Raw genomic sequence first — 24,996 nt, forward strand, 5'->3', positions numbered from 1 at the left:
CCAGCTCAGCAATTTTCAAATGGGTCTGAATCAAGATGTCTCACCCTGTCTCCAGAGCAGGACTATCTGGAGAGTGAGATTTATGAGCCATGCTCATTTATGGGGTCTCCTGCGAGGTCAGTGCACCTGACTGGCAAGCCCTCCTCCCATCCTTCACATAATCCCAAAAAGAGGGCAGGAGGCTGGCAGGACCATGTCCCGCTCTGGCTGACACGCTGGCCTGGGCTCACTCCCCTGTCTCTTTGCAATAGGGACAGGAGAACGGCCGTGGGCAGAGAGAGGGGATGCCCCAGCACTGAGATGCAAGGATGGAGAGGGAAGGCAATGCCCCAGGAAGTCTCCAGCATCTCCTGCCGATGCAATGGGCACCTTGTGCTTAGCCCTGGAAGTGGGGCACTTTGCAGCCAACGTGAAGGTTATCTGTGAGTGAGGTCAGAAATCAGACTGCTCAGTCTCACTTTTAGCACTATCAAACTTCTGTACCTTTGGGTGCCAGCTGTTCTGCCAAGTGAGCAAAAACATACAAAACTACCCCCAAAAGTGAATGCTGGGATTCTGGGCCACATCCCCACAGAGTCTGCACACTATCACAGACATGGTCCTTCACTCCACAATACCTGGACAGCCTCGTGTCCCAGCAAGAGCCGCCCAAGCTGTAGATGAGGCATGCACATAGTTCACTCCATCTATGCTAAGAACTATTTGGGAACCAAGAGAAAGATGCCAAACCATAAGTAAAAACCATAGCTTCAAGTCCTATTTTGGAGACAAAACTAATAAAATAACTGCAGCTGAACACCTTGAAGGTCACAGCAAGTCTCTTGCTTGCCTTTCCTTCTGTGGTCCCTTTTCATGGAGGAAGGAAAAAAAGTCTGTATTAGGTGCAGAGTAGGCAAATATTTTACATTTTAAATATACAACTTTACCTCAAAAGGATCTACCCTGAGAAAAATTATTTAAGAAGATGTTGATTCTGGAATATCCTTTTCCTATTTTTAGCTCTTTATGCATTTATTTCCCTTTTTCAGGACTTGGCTTTACATAGCTCTGATATTAACATTCTTGAGGAGGGATGAGATACTTCAGAAGCGCCAAAGGACAGAGAAGCCCTGAGGCCACAAACTCTCCCTAGGACACTAGGACTGTGTTCCCAAATCTCACAGGCACTGAAATGAACAACCTCTTTTTGAAATATGACATCTTTGGCTGAGTTGCCACTTCCATCATTTTTCTATTCAAACACATCACTGTCACCTCAAGACCAGGCTGCATTTGTTTCTGAGGCTTTTGCTCTCCCCAGACCTGCCACAACCACATAAGGAGGCAGATAAGGACAGAACATCATCTCCCACAGCTCCCGTGAAACAATTTCCTAACCCCGCTAATTTGTCATGAGGGTGGTGGGAGTCAGAGGAAGGAAAGGGGGGAAGGAGAGGTGTATCTGCTCCTGGAAGGTGACTGCTCCCCAGGTCATCCTCAGAGCAGAAGGAATCCTGTTTTGAAGCACTAAGTAGCTAGGAACAAGTGATCAGTGGGAGTTTTTTCATCACTTGCTGAGCAAACAGCAGAAAGGGGGCTGCAAATCACACTGGAAGTGTAAAACTGCATGTAGTTACAGACGTAACTTGGTTCTAGGAATACAACTAAAGGAAAACTCAATTTGAGGTTATGTTTTGCATGAGTAAACACAGTTTGGATCAGAGAAATGAAGACAGGCTTGTACAGGACCTTCCTGTAACATCTGCTGGGCAAACAGAAAAGCAGAGAGTTGTGGCTGAACAGGGGGCCCAGGGGTTCACAATTTTTCCTCCTCTTGTGCAGGTCAGAAACTCACCCAGCATAAAATCTGCCCCACCACAGTAAGGAGCAAACAAAAATATTTACAGGAACTCAGATAATTGCACTATAAAATTGCTTTTTTTTTCCCTTTCCCAGTCTTGCAAATTTCAACAGAGAAATAGAAATGAGCACGGCTATTTGGTGCAATAAATCCCAAGAGGAAAGAGAATCAGTGTTCTGCAGAAGCAGGGAAATTTTCTATAAAGTCCAATTTCAGTCCCTAGATGAGGATATGGAGTTTGCTCACAATATATTACATTCCTTTTTCCAAGGGGGAAAAAAAAAATCATCACTGCATATCTCAGCATGTCAGGAAATTTGTATTTTGAGAAGAGAACCAAATATGGCTGAGTGCAATAGGTTAAAAATACCCTTCAAGAGTCTGTGCACCATGTGAAGGGCTGTTTTTTTTCTTTTAAATACTGCTTGTGTGCCAAAGAGGAACACAGAGTTATAAGGGTGTGATAATCCACAAGACAATGTGACATCAGCAAGAAATATTTCACTTCTCAAATGGCACTGTGTGAAAATGGGTTAGACAAATGCATCACATCACTGGCATATACCCTGATTTATCTCTGGTACAAAGGCAGCTTCCAACCAGGAGAATTCAGTAATTTTGTGTTCCAGAGCAGACAAGTCACCTAGTTACATGTTTTGGAAGCACATGCCTTAATTAAATGAATCTAACCATGGTGGGAACATGCTGGGCTTGATTCTGCCTGAAGGATATGGGAAATCAGGAGCAGCTCAGCTGCTGCACAAGCACCTTACCTGGGCTGCAGGTGAGTACGTGCTCTGACCTCCTCCTCCAGCCCTGCTCTGTACCTGTGCTTAACTTGAAATGCATGCATCCATCCTCTAATTCCCTGCAGTTTAAAGTTAAGTACAGACTTAAGTAATTAAAAAAAAAAATAAGATGGTTTTTGGCACAAACCTGTATTTTCCTGAGCTGACATCTAAATGGAAAAACATGCCAGATCAGGATGCAGGGAGAGGTCTCTGCACAGAGCAATTCCCATCCCACACACAAGAGCTGGGAGGTGCGGGAGGGCTGGGGGAGGCCAACACAAAGCAGATCCCCAAAGGGTTGGACCCTTCTGGGCCCTGGGCCCTGTCCCCCTGTCCTTGGCAAGGGGGTATCCAGCTCCTCTTGTAATATGCCTTCTCCTACTTCATCAGAGAAGGCAATTATGAGTGCCCCACCAACCCTCTCAATCTCTGGTTCCTCCTCCCAGGCAGCATCCTTCCCTGTTCCCTCCTACCACCCAGCACTCCTCTCGCATCCATTTTTGGACAGCTCATGGGCCCATAAGCTCCTATGCCTTGAAGACATCTGCAGGTTACACCCTGCTGGCACTTCCCCACAGGGGACAAATCCTCACCATCCGCTCCTGTCCTGGCTATCAGAGGTCCTTCTCCCCGCTGCCTTCACACACTACAGCTCCCTGCCAGCACCCTCCCTCTAGAGTGGGTAAACGACCCCTCCCTACCCCATCAGACCTCAAACTTATCTTGGTTTTGTGAGGCTGATGTCTCCAGGACACTCTGAATTACAAAATGACTCATCTGAAAAGCAGATGTTATGGGGGGGAATGTAAATGTAACTGCATGAGGGGTTCCCTAAAGCCTGCACTCCCTCCAGAGCCACATGCAGCCTTCCTTGGCTGCCCACCACTCCCCCTCCCTCACCTGCTGGCACACAGAGATATTAGAATTTCTGTCATGCATATGCAATAATTCAGGCTTTTTCATTACTATTAGCAGTAGTAGTAGTACTATTATTGTTATTGTTGTTATGGTAGCAGTATACCTGTATATAAACAGGAGAAATTGTCAGGTGGAAGACCATGAGAAATGTGCACCATAAAATGCAATAGGATGCTTCATTATTTTTGCATGGGTCTGTGAGAAGATGGATGAAGCTCCTGGCTGGACACCACCTGCTGCAATGCAAAGCACTAGGGGCAGCACTCCGACAAATTCCAGCTCCAAATAATTCTTGGCCCTGGTTTGTCACAGTTCCTACCATTTTTGTAGGGTGCAGAATCCCTGCTGGCCGCTGACCAGCTTCATAGTCCACCTTCTGCCCAGAGCAGGGCCACTACACACAACCACTCCCTCCTTATTTCCAGCAGCTGGAGGAGTTCTTCCCCTCACCAGCTGCCCCCTCTCCCCTACAGAGAGTAAGGACACTCATCACCTTTGAATGCTCCTCACACAGGCTCACAAACCCTGGATGGTCCACCAGCCCCTTCTTCCCAGCAGAGCCTGCAGCATGCTCCAGGTCCCAGGGCTCATCAGTGCACATTAGAGATTCCCAGACAATCACAGTGCTCCAAGGAAAAAAATCATCATTTCAAGTGCAGCACAAGAGCCTCTTTATTTCCAGGGGCACTTCACATTGCTCTTCTCCAGACACCTATGGAGCCCTTGTCCCACCACATGCACTCATTCACTGCCTATTATATTAAATCAAACTTTAGGGAAAGGACTGGCTTGATAGTCACAATGGGAAGAGAGAAATTCCTGAGGCCTAATCCTATTCAGATATGAATTCCCCCAGCTACCTCCTGTTGTCCCTCCCTCAGCTTCACCAGCTGTGAAGTGGACACAGCTGAATAGACCTGACTTTGCTTTAACTTGGTTCAATTGCTTTGGATGATGTCTGTTTGCAGAATCTTTTGGCTGCTAGGGGAGGGTGGTGGGGTAGGTGTGGAGTTTCTTCTCTCACTCCAGCCAAGGAGTGCTGACTGCCAACCTTTGTGGCAATGACAGGCAAATGGGTACACAGATGTTGCTGCTGTTTAAATTTGCAAAAGCTACCAAGAGTTAAAGGTGGTCCTCAGAAGCATAAGGCTGTACTTCTATGAGAAAAAAGCCTATCTAGATAAAGGTAGGGAGATGCTTTTTCTTGGCAGATATGAGTCAGCAACTTTAACATTGTAGAAAGCTCTTTATATTTGTTTGGTTTGTTTATGTTTTCATGGGTGGTTTTTAAAGTAAATCCCAATATATGAATTGAAAAGCATCCTAAGTTCTGACAAGTTTTCACTTGGAACACACGATGAAAATATATATGCAATGCTAGTCCATTTTCAGCATTATTGAAAGATAGAAAAGCATGGTTTTTTCCAATGTAGAGCACACATTTCAGATGGGTTTCTGGGCTGCAAAACTCATTTATATTTACACCATAAGCTACTTGTCTCCAGCGGGAGCAAATACTTCTCGATGCCTTCAAAAAGCTGCCAGTCCCAATCCTTCCCAGAAACTCAGCAGTGCTGACTGATGCTCTATGTGAGTTCATGCAGCCACTCTATGCTAGGCAGCTGCTCTGCCCCGCCAGAAGCCCAGCTAAGAGTGACCCAAGTAGCCAGCTCTGCATTTTTTTCAGGCTGAAGGATCAAACCTCCTTGCTCTCACACAAACCTCATGAGACCTGCCTAGGCAGATGGAGGATTTACCCTTAGGCTTTTGTGTACCAAGACATTGGTGCTCCAGAGTCCACAAATGGGTATCTGCTAATCATGGTTTTTGAACCCGCATCCAGGGCTGGAATGAGCTGTCCCTGCTGCCTTTCCCCCATTAAAAACATAAATGGCCAAGACTTGAAACACAACTGAGTCAAAGTGATGACTCAGCCAGCAACCACAACGGGGAAATATTTCACTGGCAGTTTTGACATCAGATTTGACACGACTGGCAATGGCATAAATCCCTGAGGACACACGGCATTCAGAGTGCAGCACAGAACGGCCTGGATACCATGCTGTTCTCACAGGGCTGCACGCAGTTTTCTCTATCTAAAAAATGCTATAGCCATTCCATGGACAGCCTAAGTCCAGCTGGTAAATTAGATGTAAAATACAGACTCAGTGCAGCAAGGATATGCTATGTAACAGCCAAGCTACAAATAATGCCTGAACTATTTCACGTAATGTGCCATCTCACACACTGCAGGCAGCTCCAGCAACATTGCTGAAGGGATTTCTAGAAAGTGGGAAGTTTGATATTTAGGATGCACATCTAGAGGATTTAGGTAAGGATGCACTGGGATTTCTTTTCATGGTTCCAAGTCAAATCAACCCTGGTTTCAACTTTGACTTCAGCAAGGCTATAGCTTTACTATGTGAAGTTTCGAAACAAACAGTGGATAAAAATAGATAGGGTTACATGGGCCTATGGCATACTGGCACATCAAGCACGTGTAATCCCTTCTGCATATACAGGTTCACTCAGGTTTCACTGCAGGACTTCTGTATTCCCAGTGCTTTACCTGTTTTTCATTAGCATTCCTCACCATTCTCTCCCCTCTCTTCTGGTCTTTGCTGGAGACTGCCCTACCCATGGAGTTTGTACCACATAATAATTTACATCAGGGACACTTTTCCCTAGTTATCTTCTTACTGAAACTGTTCTGTAGGTATAATCTGTACTACACACATAGCTGTAGCAGTTAGGAAAATACTCTGAAAGAGTTCAAATTATTTTATAGCAGTGGAACACTCCTCTCATTAGAGGGACTGCATCCCTTTAATTAGCCAGCTATACTAATAACTATCTGAAGCATGAAACAAAATTGAGATGATAACCCAAACTCTTTCCATTAATCATGAATGACCACAGTCTACAATTAGCACGTGTATGCACGTGCAGGGAACATGTATCTTTTTGTGTGTGTGTCCATGTGAGCATGCAAGGCAGGCAGAAAGATGAAAAGCAAGCAATAACATTCCACAGGAATTTCCTAAGGGATTGCTCCACATACAGGGAATAATAGTTAAGGAAAAGTGAAAAGAAGGTTAAAAGCAGACACATATCCATCAGCTCAAAGACTGGAGGAGAAAAGCTAACAGCTGCCAGGTGGTAAAAGGAGCTAAAGCTCCTCCAAGGTGGAGCAGCAGAGGAAGCACTGGAGAAGGGACTTTGCTGCCTGTGAGCAGAATTAATGGGTGGTTCTGGACGGGCTGAGCTGCTGAGCCACAGCTTCTCAACGAGTTGTTAATGGGGAACATGGCAAGTCAGGAAGTAATGAGGACTTTGTCAATACAGCTGTGGATAAAAGTGGGTAAGGAACCACTTAAGGAAAAAAAACATCACACAAATCTGCAACTACAGATTCTGCACTTTCCGGTGCTTAAGAAATTACTTGCAATAATTTTGGAAGCATTATAGGGGCTGACAAGCCAAACATAACCACAAGACAGATCTTTTTATTAAGCTACAAGGAGCAAGCAAGAAAGAAATCTTGACAACAGTACCATCATCTACAGTTCTTTCTCTTTTTTTTTCATTTCCAGGAAAGCAAAAGAATCACAAACCAAAATAATCCACAGCCTCCTGCAGGTGGAAGCATTAGAAGAGCACTGCTTTTGTAGGCAACACCCAGCACAAGATAAATGGCTCCAGCACATTCCAGCTGGGTACAAAAGGGAAAGGGGACCCCACGAAGAGCTCCACCCTCTCCCTGTACCTCCATGCCTGCCAAAATAGCCATCTACATGGTATCCGGGGTCAGCAGAACTGGCTTGTGTTGGTGCCAAAAACTCAGAGAGCCTCTGCCAAAGTGGCCAGATTGAAGGAGCATGAGTTTGGGGTGGGAAGGGATCACACATCCATCTCATGGTTAGGTTTGTTGGCATTTAGGAAGTAGGGAACATTTTTCAGGTTTTCTAAGCAATTCTGGCCACTCTCCATTCCTCCCACTCCCATGAAAGCAGCCCCCCCTGCAACAAGAGTTTCACTATATAATCATTTTTTCCCTTTTATTTTCTGTAAAGATAAACACTATTAAAAACACTGCATTCTCATTTCTTTACCTCCATGAAGAGCAAACAGAGAGAAACGCTCCCTAGAAACGAAGTGCCGGATTTATTCAAAGGTAAAAATCCCTTTTCATTTGTCCCCCAAGACTCTGAGGGAGGTACTGCTTTCTGAGCTGGAAAGTGTTAAGCCAGACAGCAATGCCACCGTACTGGATTCCCCTCCCATATCCAGCCTCTGCAGGAGGACATGTACAGCCTTTGCAGCTCAGCCTGGTTCAGACCAAAATCCAGGTGGGCTGGAGATGAGTGGGAAGAATGGGATGGTCTCATGGTGCCACCAAGCCCTGCAAGTGCTGGGAGAATTCTTTGCATCCCACAACCCTCTCTACCCTAGGCTTGCACTGTCAGGGAGGAAGGGGCCAAGACAGTAGCCAGGTTGGCTTCACAAAGAGCCAAGGACAAGTCCTATTTAGTGAAAATACTGCCTACTGCCAGATCCACAGTGTCCTGGCTTCTCTGCACCAGCAGGGACACAGGGAGACCAAGGATGGGGAAAGATGCCTGGACCCTCTTGCTTCCTTCGGGGCTTCTTACAAAATAGAAGCAATTGCCGCAGCTGGAGAGCAAATACAGCACAAAGATACAGTACAAATCTTGCAAATATTTTGCATATAAATGTGTCATGTTTAACAAACCCATCTCCCTGCAACGCTCAAACCCCCAGCATGGAAACTGAAAGCACCAGAGATAAGTCGTGGACCACAAAGTATGACTGCATGTAAAAAACCAAAATATGGGAAATGGGTAGTAGCTCCTCAGAGCACTACAGAGATGTCAGCCTCACTGCTCTCCTTTCTGAGCAGCACAGGATGGTTACATCCAGCTGGTGAAACTCCAGAGCTCAGCTCCATGGAAATATCCGGGCTCATACTCAGCCCTGCACCGCTCCCACTCCAGCACTAAGTACTAATGCATGTTTGATTAGGCAGCAGGAGATGTGTCTGCTCCTTCCAGAAGTGACCACAGGCTCTTGGCAATAACACCGAGTACTTGCTCCGGCCCTCACCGCACGCCGCAGTTGTTCACTGCCCTGCCAAGGGAAGGCGTCCTGCCAGATGGAGTACTCAAAATCAAGCGAGGAGCAATCATTTTAAATAATCAGTATTTCAAGTGCTGTAACAAAGAGTACATGTGTTAAGGCGACCTCAGAGAAAGGAAAACCTATTAAAGCAAATGCTGAAAGTGATCTTTCAAATAGCCCTGCCCTTTTCACTTCTGCACAGCGAAGTCTGAAGAAATTTTACAAAACCAGAGGCTCAGCTTTATTCACCCCTATATTTCCTCTGGTTCCAGTGGCATTATCCCCACAGATAGGAACTACAGGTGAGAGTATTTTCTAATTTTTTAAAATTTTTTTTGTGCATCCTAACCACTCTTAGACATGAGTTAGGCCTTCCACAATAGGAAGGCTGGATGACAAATCCTGAAATTAAAAATAATTTAGGAAAAAAAAAAGAAAATTCTGGATTCTTGTCATTTCCCTTCTGGTTTTTTTCATACTTTGGAAATAACAGAACAAAAAGTGACAAACATGCTCACGGAGCGACCCAAACTTGAAAAGAAACAAAATGCCATCCAAAGGCAAATGGCAAAATTCCCAGTAACATCATTATAACATTCATTATGCCAGAATTTCATATTCTGCTCTTCTGCAACTAATACAGAAGTATTTCAATTAAGACATCATATTATATACCATTTACAACTACACACACAATGAGACCCTCAAATGCTGCTTTCGAGATGCAGACCTCATAGTGAAACAACAGCCAGGCCCCATGTGCAGATCAGAGCTTGGCTCATACATACACTGCAATACATACTCTAGGATGTAAATGTGGAGCCCAGCCTGACAAACCAGCTTGCATTTGCATCACCACAATACCCATCCTAAAAATTCATATCCAGCACTTTCTAAGCACCAGTCGCTCCTCTCATCTCTGCTCTGGGGATGCCTGCTTTAGAGCTGGCGGGGTGTGGCACGGAACCAGCAGAGTGTGCCCCAGCACACAGCTGCAGACATGTTTTACTAGAGGGTTTGCTGGGCTTTTGACAGGAGATGGATTTCTTTTCTTGGTCAGCAATCTGTCCCCTGCGCTGGGCACCCTGCCTGCCAGCTTCAGGGGCATCTCCTTCTCACCTTACATCAGACCCTGAGTCAGGACAGGGCCACAGGTGTGCCTCCCCCACCCATCCCTGGAGCAGCGACAAGAGCAGCACAGTTGGCACTTGCCACATCCCTGGCCAGGGCAGCCCCGAGGTCACTCCTGTGCCCCGTTACTCAGTGCAGCTGGAGCCCAGCATCTTTAATGACTTCTCCTTTCTACACACTACTCTATTCATTTTCCACTTCCCCAATCACAGCTGTTGAGCCCTATTAACACATAGGGAAAAAAACCCCACATTTAAACCCAAACCTGCTAGGCCAGAAATAGAAGTTCTCATTTTCTTTTCCAAAACACAGAATAGCTGAGCAACAACGAAAAGAAAAGGAAATCTCTCCCAAGTGCACATCTGGAACCAATTTGCTGTCTGTAGCCACTGGGTGTCACTTTTGATATATATTGGTTCAGCCACGCAGGAGTTCGGGGAGAGAAGCGGATTTCAAGGAGGTGATCCTAAAGCGAACCAGACTGCTCCGCAGCCTCTCGTGCGCAGGCTGTAATTAGCAATTAGCCAGCCGGGCTGATTTATTAACAAAACATCCTCACCATGACACTAAGCACCGTGCAGAGGCTCTTACCTCTCAGTCTGCAGCGTGACTTTCGACGGCTCCACGTTGGGGTTTTCCCACTCCATCTGTGGACAGTGCATGAAGTAGCAGAGGGTGTAGAGAGCCTCTGGCTCCCAGTAGAACGATCCCTGCTTCTGGTGCATCGGTGTCCCGTTCCCGTGCTGCTTGGCATTGAGGGGCTGCAGGTGATGCATCGCTCGAGACACCAGGTCACCTGCAAAAAAGCAAGAGCCAGGTGAGTGCCAGGTTTTTCAGCCTGAGTTTCTCCCTGAGTTTGCAAACTGAAAGGCACATTGGTTGGTCTTCCCTTCCATTTGACTTCACACATGCAAACAGTAGAGGGTAGGAGAGGATCCTGGGTGCTACTCATCACCAGGCTGAACTTTTCCTGGTGGTTTACCTGGTGTGGTGTGACATAGCCAGGCTGCAGACAAGCCCACAAAGGCCTGCAGGAGATGTGTTTCTGCAAAGATGGTGTTGTGGGCAGCACCAGGTTGGCCCATCTCAGCACCACCACAAGAACTGGCACACTGAGCCAGGATCACAGTTACCTACTTAGCAGCCTTTGGAGGCTGCCAAAACCGTACAGCCCCAAAAAATGACCATGCAGAGTGGCACCAAAAGCTGCATGCCGCTGGTCAGAGAGGGGCAGTGAAATCCAGCCCCTTGGAATGAGGAAGAAGGCAGTCAGATAATGCACAAAGCACTGCAGGAGGATGCAAATGAGCATGTGGGTAAAGAAAAAAAGGGGAAAAATATTGTTAAAAGACAATATAAAAAATGTGCAACCAAAATTAGTTTTTAAGTCCAAGCTAGGCCTGGAAAACTTCCCGTTAGCAGAAAACCAAAACCTATGAAGTAGGCTTGCCCAGCCCCCCAGGTTTCCAGAGCACAGAAAATAGCCAAAGAGGAAGATGCTCATTGTCCCCCCTGCACCAACACAGTTTGGGGCGCTCCCTCACAAGGCAGATATGGGAATCCAGCCACAACATGTGGACTGGGATCAGCAAACCCAGCAAGTGAAATTAGCAGGCAAATATATGGGCAAGCAGCAGTGCAGTCTCTTAGCACAACACTGATTGTAACTAATTAACTAAAGCATCTCTCTCTGAGGCAGTGAATTTTATGTTTCTTGACTAGTGACCACTCTATCAAAGGCAGGGAAACAATTGTGGTTATAAACTGCCTTTTTTCACATGTTCAAATCACTCTGAGAGTGCTTTGGGGGGAAATAATGATCTCGAATCAAATAAGTTGGTTTGTTTTAAATGAAAATCTGAGCAAGAGCCCTTTGGGTCATTCTTAAGCTACACAAAAGCAAGCAATGAGAAAAAAAGGACATAATTTTCCAGTATTAAGAAGAAGTCACACACTTTCTCTTACTTGCTTTTCCCAAGTGATCTCTGAGCACTGAAACTTGGAAAGAGAAGTTTAAAATGTACACCAAGGTAGGAGCATAAAACCAACTGGGGGAGGATAAATAATGAACTCCTGGGCAAACTTCAAGGAGAACCACTCTGACCGTGCGCGTGGCTGAACTACAGGTTTTTGCAAAGTCCCACCCCTCTGAACACAGCACATCACCTCTCTCCAGCCTGACTCACACAGAAAATGCTGCTGCTGCAGTGATAATGTGTACCAGGGAGAATAGAAATGTCTCACTTAAAAATCTCAGCCCAGTCCTCCAAAAACGTAGCCTTAAAACCATGAAGAGAAGAAAACCGCTGGCACGAGGAAACTGCAGAGTCCATGATTTCAGGGTTTTGACACAATTTTTTGCTTCACTCTGCAATATTCTTCTGATTCAAAGCCTTAATTTAAAAATAGCTTCTGTCTTTTCCCTCTGCCAGAAAATTGCCATGATAGGACCAATCTTGCAGCTTTGCATGCTCATAATTTCCAAGAGAAACTATGCATGTGGAAAGTATGCCGGATCAGGTCTGCAGAAGAAACAGATGTGCCTCTGAGACGACTCCCCAGTCCAGCACAAGGCTATCTGCAGGAAAGTTTGGGACCTCCTTCACTCAGCCCACTCTACTCACAGCAGATGTACACTGCCAAGTCTAGCACAGGCCAATTTAACTGCCAGGAGCCTCGTTGATAGTAAATTCATCTCTTTTTCTCCAGAAAGAAAAAAAAAAAAAAAGCATGGAAGTGCTGGCTGCAACATCCAGATTTAACAGTAATAGCAAAGGCAGAGAAAAGGGAGACACACACTAAATTCAGCCTTTTCAGACCCAAACTATTACAGCACTGAAGCATGTGGGTAAAGTTAAGCACACAGCCAGTCTTATTTCAGTGGATTGAGACAGCAGGTACTAGAGAATGCCTCTGACTTCTGTAATGAATGATGAATAAAAATTAAGATGCAATTTAGGCGCAGATTCTGGCAGCACCATTACTTCATCCCACTCGTCCCTGAGCACTGGGGTGATGTGACCTCAGTGACACACCCAGGACCAGAGGAAGCTGCACGGTGAATAAGAAAGGAACGTAGCAGCAAGAATGACGTGGGCAGGACAGGCAGCCAAGCATCACTGCTGATGCAAGGCCGGAGGAACGCAAACCTTGCTGAAAGGCAAAGCTCTGATCCCTATCAATATGACCAGGAGTTCATCCTTTTATGCTGTATTTCGTCCACTGCTTCCTAAAAAACCCAAAACAATTCATACCAATTCAGTAAAGCTGAATCAATGCTTTTTATGTTTAAGCCTCATTTAATTACATTATACCAAGAACTGATTTGCTTAGATCTTTCTTTTGCCTTTACTATGCTATCTCTGGTCACATTTGAAATAATTTTTATATTAAAAATTATTGTAATGTTTCTTTATCAGTAAGTTAACTTATTTCTTTGGGTCAACTCAAAGCTTAAAAAATCAATACCTGTAAAACACTGAGCTTCACAGAGAACAGTAAGGAAGCATAAAAAGCCCCGCTATATTGGTACCTGACAGGCAGAGTTGTGGAGGCAGGACAGGAACCACTGCTCTGTTTCATCCCACAGCGTAACCTTGAACAATCCGATACATGCCCTAGTGCCCTTTGCCTCCTTCAGCTGCATCCAGTTACAGCAACAATTCTCCAGGGCAGAGACCGTGCCTCCGTGTATCTGTGCTCCAGGATCAGTGCCAAGAAGGCGCGGGGAAGCAGACAGGCACATGCACACACTGCATGGTAGCACTTAGGCCAACTCTGTACAATGCAGCACAGTGCAGCATCTGGTTCTAGGGGTGTGTGTGTCGTCTTGAACCCCTACCAGGTTTTGCTCCTTCTGTTGTTCCTTGCTAATACACTTTTGCTTCTCCATTTCCTTCCTAAGAATGTACCAAGAGCTGAGACTGTCTTTGCTTCCAAGGCACCCCAAACCCCACAGACATGAAACCAGCTCAATGATGGGACTCACTGGTCTGCTCTCCAGCAAACAGCCAGCTCCAGTCTCATCTGGGAAACCCAAACTACTCATGTTCTCCTTGCCAGCTGTAAAAGCTGTGTTACATCTGAACAACCAGGGCAACCTTGAATTTATGGACAAGCACAGAGCGATAAGCCCCCTTCACGAGTCTGTGCTATCCTTTCATCAGTGTCAGTCACCTCTGCTCTTCAGGGCTGTGCTCAGCACAGAAAGGCTCTGCAAGGGCAGGTTACCTGCTCACAGCATTGCTGGCTTTTCTGCATCTTGTTTGGCCCTGAAAATGTGTCTCGGCTGTATCAGCTGAACACATCTGAAAAGCTGATAAATTCCTCAGTGCATCATTTCCAAAAAGAATACATCTAAAACAAAATTCCCAGCAGCTGCATTGACCTTCTAACTCCATGAATGAGGTTCCTGATGGCTGTGGCATCATGACCCAAGGGGTTTGGCAGGGATCCCTGCTTTGCCGTCCTCTGATCAAATTCTCACCCTGTACCACCACCTGCAGAACAGACTGGGGAGCTGATCCGCCTGACAAGAGAGCTTGCCAATTTTATTTTGTTTTAAAATTAAGCTCAATGAAAACTTCCATAATTTATGCAACATAAGCCAAGTGAGCCAACGCACAAACTGCTTTGCAGGCACAGCCAGGGAGATGAAAACACCACATTGTGCAGGGTAAACACAAGGAAAAAGAAACAGAACAGCAAAGCGGGGGGACATTTCAGGACACTTTTGTTGCCAAAGCTGGAAAGCCAGAACTAGAGGACAGGCTCCCAGAGGGCAGCAAAGGCAGAGGCAAGCTCCAGGCTGGCACGGCCTTGCAGCCCTGATTCCAGATGGGGAAGGGCTCCAGGAATGCAGCTCCACACCAGAGCTTGTCAGCCCAGAGGAGAAAGGCCGTGCTTTGCACACCAGCTACCAAAAACCATGAAACCACCTCTGCACCGCAGTGTGTGCAGAGCTGCCACTGCAGCTGCCAGCATTTCATCCTTCCCATGACTAAAGCAGGGCTCGCCCATTGCTGCTGCCGTCAGTGCAGCATGGTCAGTGAACGCAAGGTCCACATACATTTGATTTAAAGACTGAAAATATTATGTAATGCGCCTGTTGTGACACAGGCCTGCTTTAAGGCAGTACTGAATATTTAAGGAACAGCTTCGCTGACTTCAAGCCAAAGATATGATGTGACAGGGAAAGTAAAGCTGCTCCCATCTGCATGGGGGTGCAATACAACACACAGCATGCAAGTGGGCAGCTTCAGCCTGAGCCCTCTCTGCAGTGACCAGCGAAGCCTTTTTCTTTAAAACTGTGTTTGGCTTCAGTAAAAGCTATTATCACTGCTTTTACCAGGTTAGAGCCAATGTTTAAAGAATAACACATCTGTTTCCAATTTTGCAGTGGGGGGGGCGTGACAGAGGAAGGCAAAAAAGAAGGAAGAGAAAGAAAATGACAAATACCCAATGCCCATGTCTGAGAAGCTTCCTGTGGGATTTTTTGATCTGCCATGATGGACCTGATGATGCTATCCTGCCTGCCGAGGAGCAGGCTAACTACTTTCAGACTGATAAACTGCCAGAGCCAAAACCATTCAGCTGCGTGTATGCCTGCAGAACCACAAGCCTGAGGTGGATGACATGGACAGATCCTCACACAGCCACTCCTTACGACACCTACCTCATGTTTTTCTTGTCCCAAAAGCATGTTCCAAAACTACCAGAAAAACTTAGCAATGATGTCTTTGCACACTGAAAATGAGCCACACAGTTCTTTGACTCGTGTCTTTCCTTCAAAACCCAGGGGAGAGAGAGGAGCATCTGTTTCCACCGCAGCTGTCTTCCCATCTGGTGCCCTACGGGGGCACTGTGTGAAGAAGCAGAAGACCATGTTTCTAGCATGACAGCATTGTGCAGGCAGCACCCATCAGTTTGATAATGTTGGTCTGGTCATCCTTTCAGCTGTCCTTAACTCCTGTGTGTGTAGTCTGCACTTGGGAATCATGCCCTGCACTGGGGCATGTTGATAGCTGCAGGGTTACTGCTTTGCTGTGCTACCTGGTGAATATTTCCTCCTGCAAAGAGCAGGCCAGAGCCATATACAGGAGTTGTGTCTGTCTGTCAGAGCCCTTAACAACCTCCTCTGTCCTGTCCAGACCATGAAAAGAAGGAGTATGCATCAGGGAGCTGCATTCTAGATGCCAACTTCATGTCATGGTCAGTAGATTCCCCCCTTACAAGCATGTGAGCCAGGTGCAAAACTCATTTTCTTGACCTAGATTCATTTCACACTTCGGTATAAAAGTCTTGGATCTGTGGTTTTGCTCACAACCAGCTCTGGGCAGACTGTATTGAAAACATGAAATTATAACCCTGACAATAAACCATGGTCTATTTAATCAGACTGCTAGCTGGTAGCCACAGCCATTCTGCATCCTTCCTAAAGCGTAGCTAAGTCTCTTTTCCTTTCTACCTCCTGTTGCCTCTGGCTTCTGCACCAAAGTGAGACACTGGTGCAAATTTACCGCAGTACACACCTGCCAGCACATCACTGTGGGTGAATACAAGCAGTTGAGCTGTGTCTCCAGTACCAGGTCAGCCTCAGCCACCCGAGCCATCCCTACACTCTCGATTCCAGCTGCTCTGTTCCACCACGTTCCTCTGCCTCCGGTGCTACATCAACCTCCATGTTTCAAAAGTCAGCTGAGCCAAAATTGCTCAAGCAAAACCTGTCCTCAAATGATTTATTGTGAGGTTTTCTATTGTTAACTCAACACTACTCATCTATACCAGGAAAGGAGTGTGCACAGAGATAGGGTGGCTGCACACTAGAAAGTGTGCAGAATGTATTTCACTATGTGCACGCACTGAGCACAAAGTATCTTCAAACATAAAAGTTAAGTTGTTTTTGGCACACAGTATATTCTAGATTTTATTCCAACTGCCTCAGGCTGTGGGTATGCTTGGGGTGCCATAACCCACAGTCAGTGGGGCATCCAATGTGCAACAAATGCATCGGTGAGCTCACCCTGCAGTAACCTCCCTAGCTCTGCCATTTCTGCTGTCCAATGCTGTGCCCCTATCTGCTACCACAGGCAACCTCTTCTTCTCCTAAAAGCCATTCATCTTTTCTACATGAGAGCAAAAGAAGGAACTGTGGTCCCAGATTCAGAATTGAGAAGATAGGACCAGGATGCAAGCAGCCCATTTCCTGGCAGTGGCTTCCTCGTGGCCTCCCACAGATCATTCAATCTTTTTATCTTCACTTACCCCACCATCACAAGAAGCTTCTATTTATATTACAGAGTAAGTGTTTGCATGCAATTTAGTGCTTGCAAAGCCTTTGAAGACTGATAAATTAGGGATTGGATATATCCCATAAAAAAGCCACAATAATAATTAAACCCTCTCAAGTTCACATACCTATTATAACAACACTTACACGTTTAGAATCTCCAATCCACCGTGGCAAGCGTGATGTTTGTGTCTGATTCCCCTTAAGCCACTTCAACTTCAAACAAAACAAGCTTTGACTCGGATGAGCTAATCATGTGCCAACCTAATGCAGAGCCTTCCCTCTGCGGAACACTACTGCCTTATGGACCACTACTCCCAGATTTTATTTGGCTTGACATAGACCCATGTCCTCAAATGGAACTTAAGAGTGCCCATGGCTGAGCAGGCCAGCTAGGAGTGCTCACTCTGACCTGACCAACTGCCCGTGCTCTGCACAGCAGGGACAAGCAGGACTGCAAGGAAAAGCAAATGCCATTTGAATCCCAAGTGTGTTGTGATGCAGGGGTTCAGAGAGAACAGGAGTCTGTACCTCAAAATGTGGTGTACATGGGGAGTTCTGAGTTCTGGGGGAGTTCACAATGGTGTATTGTGGAAGGCTGGTGGAAGGCTGGAGCTCCAGCACTCCCCACCCACCATGGCGATGCTTTTTGCCTCTAAGCATCAAACCTGAGTGGGCTTAAACACAGGAGGTAGAAGCCCTGGAGGAACAAAACCACCCTGGGCTTGTCCTCAAGAAAGGCAAAGGTAGCTGAGTCTCACCCATGGAGGCAGCCAGGGAGCCCTCAAAGGAGCATTGAGGACCCAGACAAGCAACAAGACAAGCTGCCCCTGTTACCCAAGACAGAAATCCACCTCCTTGGTCTACAGCGCAGTCAAAGGGAAGATAAAGCCTGGTATTTTCAAATTGTCTCTCTACTCAACTGATAAATAATGTATTGTTATACGGCTTATGATAGTGGGTATCTCAGGGGGAAGAGAGGAAAACCAGGTTTAATAGTCCCAAAATATTTGGGACTATTAAGTAACCCACAACCCTTCCTGGGCACAGATGCAGACAGTGAATGGAGGCTGTGGTCCATCACTCAGAGAGGGCAGCAAGGAGAACAGGGTAGCAGATAGGAAGCCTGCAACTCAGGCAGCCTTGAACAGAGGCAAGAAAATACCTAGCATTTAAGCACTGCATTCATCTCTCTTCTGTTCTCTACTGGACAGGTTTCTCTGTTGAGGAGCATCTCAACAGCTTCTAACTTTGACACACAAACTGGATGACGTGCGGATATCAGCAAGGAGGAACTGCAAACTAGACACCCAGAAAGTGGGTGAGTGAGGACCTAGAGATCTTGTGCAATAACCCAGTGGAGGGCCCTTGGAACTGGGAAAAGCATCACCGTATCTGGAGAGGTGACACACAGGCTGTCAGTCTATGGCCAAACCCCATGCTGAAGGGAGTACTGATGCATGCAGCAGCTACCTAAAAACAGAGGCTAGACAAAATAAGAGAATAAAAGTGGGTATTCATTTGAAGGGCCTTCAAAGGCACACCCTGGGCAGTCAAAAGGCTACACCCAAGATGGACTCCAGGTAACGGGTTCTTCACACTTTTGTAAGTTTGGTCCATTTGCATATCAGGCTTGATTCTCCAATTATAACTTCAGTTAATGGTGTAATTACCACAAGTTTGCCCCTCCTCTTCAGAGGCTTTTAGTTTACACATTCTGGGGCCTGGGACAGTCAAAAGTGTCCTTGGAGAGCAAACCTAGAGAGGCTTTGTTATGTCTAACCAGCATGAGAGAACAGCAGCTAACAGGCCGCACGAAACTTCAGAGTTACACACTAGGCAGCACAGGATTTGAAAAATATAAAAGTTAAAACCTAAAGCATCAGCACCACCATCTGAATTGCAAGTTTTGGCTAGTACCTCTGCTTAGCTCAGCACTGTGCTCCATGAACCAAACCGTTCACAGGGAATAAGCTCTGTCTTACTCTATGGTGCTGCTTAGTCTGAGAAATACATCTGACAAACAGGGCTTTTGTTCTGGCAGTAAATCAGCACTTTTGAAAACACTCCTTCAGATGCCACCCCTCCAGCAAGCACCTTCACCCTGGCATTTGCTTCTAAGCCTAGGTTTAACCTCTTATTTAGAGCACATGAATCAATTTGTACGGCTCCTGCAGCGCGCCTTCCTGTTGGCTGCAGAGGATTGAGACTAGATGAAAAGGCAAGGGGGGGGGGGATGCCAACTTTCATCATCTCTTCAGCTGGGGCTATGAGGAGAAATGAAAAACAGTATCAGTATGTGCAATCACATTCCTACTTACACTTGAGCAGTAACCCTTCTTTCATCCCTAAAAGGGTGCCAAGATCCACTGGGAGGCTGTTATTTTGGAAATACATACGTTCAGCACTGCGGATGCAAAGAGACGATGATGTGTAATAAAAAGGGGATGAAGGGTGGTGTTTTTCCAATGGCAAAAAGGAAAACCTTGCTGAGACCTGGGCAGTGACAGGGAGGAAATACCAGCCGGAACATCACATCTGGAGACTGCTCTAAGTTAAACACCATTCAAAAGCAAAAAACCTCTGATATCAGCAGTGTTAAGTCACATCTTCAGATTATCACACCTTAAAATAAAAATGATTATTCATTGTGGTTAACATTCAGAGTGACACCACCACCAGTCACTGTGGTTTGCACAAGTCTGGGTGGCAAACTTCTCACCCAGGAAAGCCATAGGAGACTGGCCATATCTGCACCCAAAACAAGCCCCAAACAGTTTTTTCCTCTAGCCTGAAGATGTACACTAAGACATGCTTTGGATGACATCCTAAGCCATGGTTTATCTCCCTGTGCTGCTTGAGACACACAGCCTTCCACAGCCCTACGAACACACCTCAGCACAGGGTGGTTGTCCCAGGTCAGACACTAACACCTTACAGTCTTTACCCCAAGGCAGTGAGGGACAAGTATTTCTTGGTGCCAGGATTGGTGCCCAGTACACCTTAAGTCTCTGCTCTGCCTTCTCATCACCTACGTGCACACACAAGCAAAAGAGGGTCCTCCTTAACCCAGAAAAACAGCAACGACCTTCAGTTATGAGCCTCATTCCTTCTGCATTTGGTCTGCAAGCCAGCAGCAGTATTTTTAGATGGATGATGAATAGGTGTCTTGGAGCATTATGCAGTCAAATATAACATAAATGTTTGTGGATTGCAAACATGCATATAAAGAAGTTAGGAAAAATATTCAAAGGTCAAAACGCAGTATCTTGGGATCTCTCCACAGCCAAAGCTCTCCCTAATGTTCTTGTCTTTTTCTATTCAGTCTACTTATTTTTTCCCATCTGAAAGGGGGAGAAATGAAAGAGAAGAACTAGAAATCTAGGAAAACCCCAAAAACTTTCTGACAAAACCCCAAAGAGATCTATTCCCCTTCTCCTCTAGGTCTGGTCTAGAAATACAGGAAACTTCAAGGAAAAAAAAATGAGGGAAAAAAAAATAAAAAAACCCAAAGTCCTGTGAAATATTTTCTCTAAGACTCAACAGTGAAATACTGTCAGGCTACTGTTTAAAATCCTATTATTTTTGCTGTGCTTCAGTTCTTCCCAATGTTCTCTATATAATAAGCATTTCAAATGAAATTACATTATTTTAAAACACACTGTAGTAGGCAATTACAACTCTTGAATACTAAACATAGGCCAGATTTATTGTTGTTCCTTAACTTTCTGCCATCTTCATTATATTTTAATGAATAAGGTTTCACATTAATTTTTTTAAACCTTTGCCTTGGAATCACGCATTACTGCTGTAATTGTGGTGCAGAATTAGGTGTCTATTTACATTCTCCTCCTAAGTCCTGGAGACGAAACCTCCCTTTGATTTTTTTTCCCTAAGTCGGCAACATCATCTCTTCTTCCTACTTTCTGGAGGGCACCCCTGGGCCAGTGGCACTGCCTCACCTGGCTACTGCCAGCAAGGCAGTGTCCCAGCAAGGCCCAGTGCCTGCTGCCTGCTAAGCCTGGAGATGAGAGCAGAAGCACCAGGCAAGCACCATTTGGCAGGACCAGAGCAGCATCCATGAGTCCAGCTGCACCTGTCTGACCAGGAGGACTCCTCAATGGCAGCATCGCCAGATGCCCCCCCCATCTGGTCTTGTCTGCCATGCCACCTTTCCTCAATTTTCTCCTGCCTTCTGTCACACCCAGGGAGATGGCAGCTTACCCGAATGGTCTTTTCTAATGCACTGACAGAACACATGAAAAAAACAAAGGGTGCAGACACACAAGGGCCATCATGGATGGGGCAAGGTGAAGGTACCACACAATACAAGGCTTTTCACCTTGTGAATCTCTTCTTCACCTAGGACAGACTGTAAAGAAATTAAGAAGACATGAGCTGAAGTACAGGTGCTGTACAGGCCTCATTTGCAAGCTGTTGTCTTCCAGGGGACAGATTTGATTCCCTGGTGTCAAAGCCTCCAGCAGCTCAGCAGCTGGTCACACTGCTCCGTGCAAGGACGCCGGGCAGAACTGAGAGCAGGGGAAGCCTTTCCTCTGCACGAAGACACTTGTTAGTTCTAGTTGTTCCATGTATTTACAATACTTTAATTATTCATGTCAATAAACTATACGAAATCTCATTCAAATAGAACTGCTTTTTAAAATATTTTTTTCCTGAGATAAAATAAATTGCTTTATTGCAAGATCAGTCTGTGCCCTTGTTTTTTGTGCTCTTTTGAAGAGAACAAAAATGAAATCTTGGCTCCTGGGATATTGCAAGCTGATGGGACAATGCAGACACATGCCTGGGGACTGCCTGTTCTGCTGGTCCACTGGCCAAGCTTCTGCCCTTGTCATCACTTCTGGTTGCCACCTCCTCCTCATGATCCTCTCCACAAGTGCTATCCTCTTAATTCCCTCTTCTCCAGAGTGTCTCCCTCATTACTTTTATTCACCCCTCAAAAGCAGGCACTTTTCCCTATCTGATCCTTCCCTTATTTATCACTCTCTCCACGGCAATGCTTGTCATATCCTCTTTCTCCTCCACAACGTCCATCCCCCTCACACCACCAGGGCAACCATAAATCCTCCTTTGCCTTCTGCCTTCATGCCTTTATGATCCCCAGGTGTTCCCCCCACCTTCTCCCCCCTGCTCTGCATTTCTGCCCCACGCTGCGGTTCCCCACCCACCCTCCATGGCAGAGGTTTTGCTGTAACCTATGGCTCACAGCCACTGCTGATGCCAGAGAGACACACAAGCACTGAAAAAGAGCAAACCTACTTGTATCCCCTCACTGCTCCATTTTCCTCCCATTTCATGATTTTTCCTCCAAACTCAGAGGTTTTTGCCCACCAACATGCTGTAACTCCCGCCACGTTTCACAGCTTGGTTTTGAGCTCTGCACCAGCACTGCTCCACAGCACAGATTTCTACCCAGCTGAACATATCAAGCCTTGCAAGCTTTGCCAGTTACCGCTCCTCCCACTGCTGCTTCCCTGACATGCAACTGCTTGCAGCAGCCAGGGAGGATCCCTCGAATTGGCCACAGGGCTTTTTGGAGGGCTACCAGCCTACTGGATATGCCAGCCTCTCCGACAGCTGCATCCAACTCCCACTGACGTGCTCTGTTCTTCCAACTGGCCACCCTGAAGAGTGTTTTGCCTGTGTTTGCAGTCAACAGATGTACAGAAGGCAAACCCCACCAACCAAGCATTTCGAGGTGACAGAGTTCAAACTGTTAAATGGGATGGGGTGCTCTATCTAAGGACTCTGGCTGTTCAGGTTGAGTACAAAAGTCCAAGAAAAATCCAGAATAAAAACCCCACCCACCCTGAAATACCCAGAAATTACTTATTTATTAAATCCCAACCATATGAACTGTAAGAAAGAGAGCTGTATCATGCATAATTTAGTTGGCACACAGACAGTACTGTTGTGTGTTTCATGCACGTGAAATAAATGAGCATAAATTACTTAATTTGAATAACACCGAACACCTGATTCCAGAGATGGAGCAACACTTCACACTAAGGCTCTTGGCTTGTTGACACTGCACCAGAGCAAATTAAAATTAGCAAGCTGAAAACAGAAATTCATCTTGTGTCTTGTAGACAAACATCCATGGTGCATCCACATAGCTCATGAACCGGAGGAAATTGAACCATGATGATACCATGGAGCTACAGAGGAGACTCCCATTGCTACAGAAAGTGCCAAAAAATGAACAAGAGACCCCTATACATGTTCTTCATGATGCTGGCAACAGCAGTAGGTTGGGTAGCCTATATCTTTATGGATTCAAGCCTATATCTTCATGAATTTGAGTATTTTTAATTTCTCCTCAAAATTTCCTAACTGACCTCAGAAAAAGAATACTCGACAGTATTTCTCACAAACCTCAGAAAAAAACCCACTTCTTTTTGTCTGAATGATTCTGTTTTCCCACACATAGCTTCCTGTATCTAACTAGACCACAAACATGTGATTGGAATGCTTCTCTCTTAAGAAAAAAAGTTTAAATAAAGTGCTTCTGGTAACTTTATCTCCATGTCACATAAAGATGCATATGGCCCTTGCCTCCTACCATTTATTTGTGCCAAAAGCAAAGTTTTTAGATTTTGACAAATATCACAGATTCCCATATTTCTCAAAAAGTGCTTTGATTAATAGCAAATAATTTATCTTCCAGGAGTCAATTCCTCTGGTGCAGGTTGGAGTTGCAGGGCTGGAGAAGGCAAGGCAGGTAAAGGACCTTCTCTAAGAGAGGTGGAAGTAGCTCTGCCTTAAACATGTGACAATATTTCCTTTACTTACTGCAGCCTTCAGCTTTCTGCCTGCCCATCATGAAAGACATGCCACTGAAAGGAGATAGGACACCAATACAACAGACATGTGCAAGTCTGGCCAGGCTGAGAGGTGTTCTCAAATACAACATAGGGAAGATGAAATAAAGCATCTTTAGCCTTTAAAACTGAGAGCAATGTATGCAAACAAGCTGTAGGTACTGCTACGAATCCACACAACCCTTCTTTTCTCCTATAGCTTCAGCTTCTGAACTAACAATGGAGCATGAACACAGCTAGATCTGCCCAACATCCCCTTCAACATTACACAGCCCCCTCACCTCTCCTCAGCAGAACCAAGCAATGCACTTAGCTTTGCTTTTGAGGAAAGAAATCAACAGCCTCGTACTTACTGAGTTCAGCAATGCTCCCCACGCGCGTGGCAAGTAGAGACTGCTCGATGGTCCTTAGCTCTGACTGGCTGAACATCTGCACCTCCCCAGGCTTGTTCGACCTTTGCTGGTCCTTGTGAAGGTTCAAGCTGTCCGGCAGGCAGAGAACACCTACAGTGGATAAAAAGAAAGGAGAAGTCCGATGTAACTTCAGCCATTATGGTAACTTTGCTGCCACCACCACATTGTTCTGGGGACATTCCAAGGCACAGCCTGCGTGTGCAGAGCTCAAAGACAACCAACATCTGTAACACAATGTCACAGACGACTCATGCAGAAGTGGCCCTTGTTAGCCCTTCTGAATATCTTCAAACTGATTACGATGTCACTTCAGGATAAATCTTACAGAAAAACCTAGGAGGATTGCTCAAGGAGGAGTTCAAGAGGGTTCCAAGGAAGCCGCCAAGAAACTACTCCAAACCTATACAAAATTATTAGAAAATGGTATCAAAGGGTATCTCAAAATTCCTAAAGACTGGCTTTAAAATTATATATGAGACAGACAACACATTTACAGGATCTTCCTGCAAGGGGATTTCACTGCAAATTGCCAAAATAAGGGACAGCATCAAGATGTTGTAAGTGTCATTGATGGCTGATTGAATTTCTTTTGTAAATACAGCTCCCAGCAACTGAACTGCTTGGGCTTCAA

General features: G+C 45.7%; 1 protein-coding gene across 2 annotated transcripts in view; it reads right to left on the reverse strand.

The window, feature by feature from the left end:
* The window catches only part of ABTB3 (ankyrin repeat and BTB domain containing 3), a 165,327-nt gene that overhangs the window by 46,424 nt on the left and 93,907 nt on the right, over positions 1-24,996 (reverse strand). For both annotated transcript variants that reach the window (XM_069002937.1, XM_069002935.1), the window contains exons 2-3: positions 24,306-24,455; positions 10,411-10,615 (exon numbers count right to left, since the gene is read on the reverse strand). In XM_069002937.1, coding sequence (XP_068859038.1) covers positions 10,411-10,615; positions 24,306-24,455 — 355 coding nt within the window. The remainder of the gene's footprint in view (positions 1-10,410; positions 10,616-24,305; positions 24,456-24,996) is intronic.

The sequence above is a fragment of the Aphelocoma coerulescens genome, chromosome 1A (assembly GCF_041296385.1).
Source record: "Aphelocoma coerulescens isolate FSJ_1873_10779 chromosome 1A, UR_Acoe_1.0, whole genome shotgun sequence".
In the NCBI taxonomy this organism is placed as follows: Eukaryota; Metazoa; Chordata; class Aves; order Passeriformes; family Corvidae; genus Aphelocoma; species Aphelocoma coerulescens.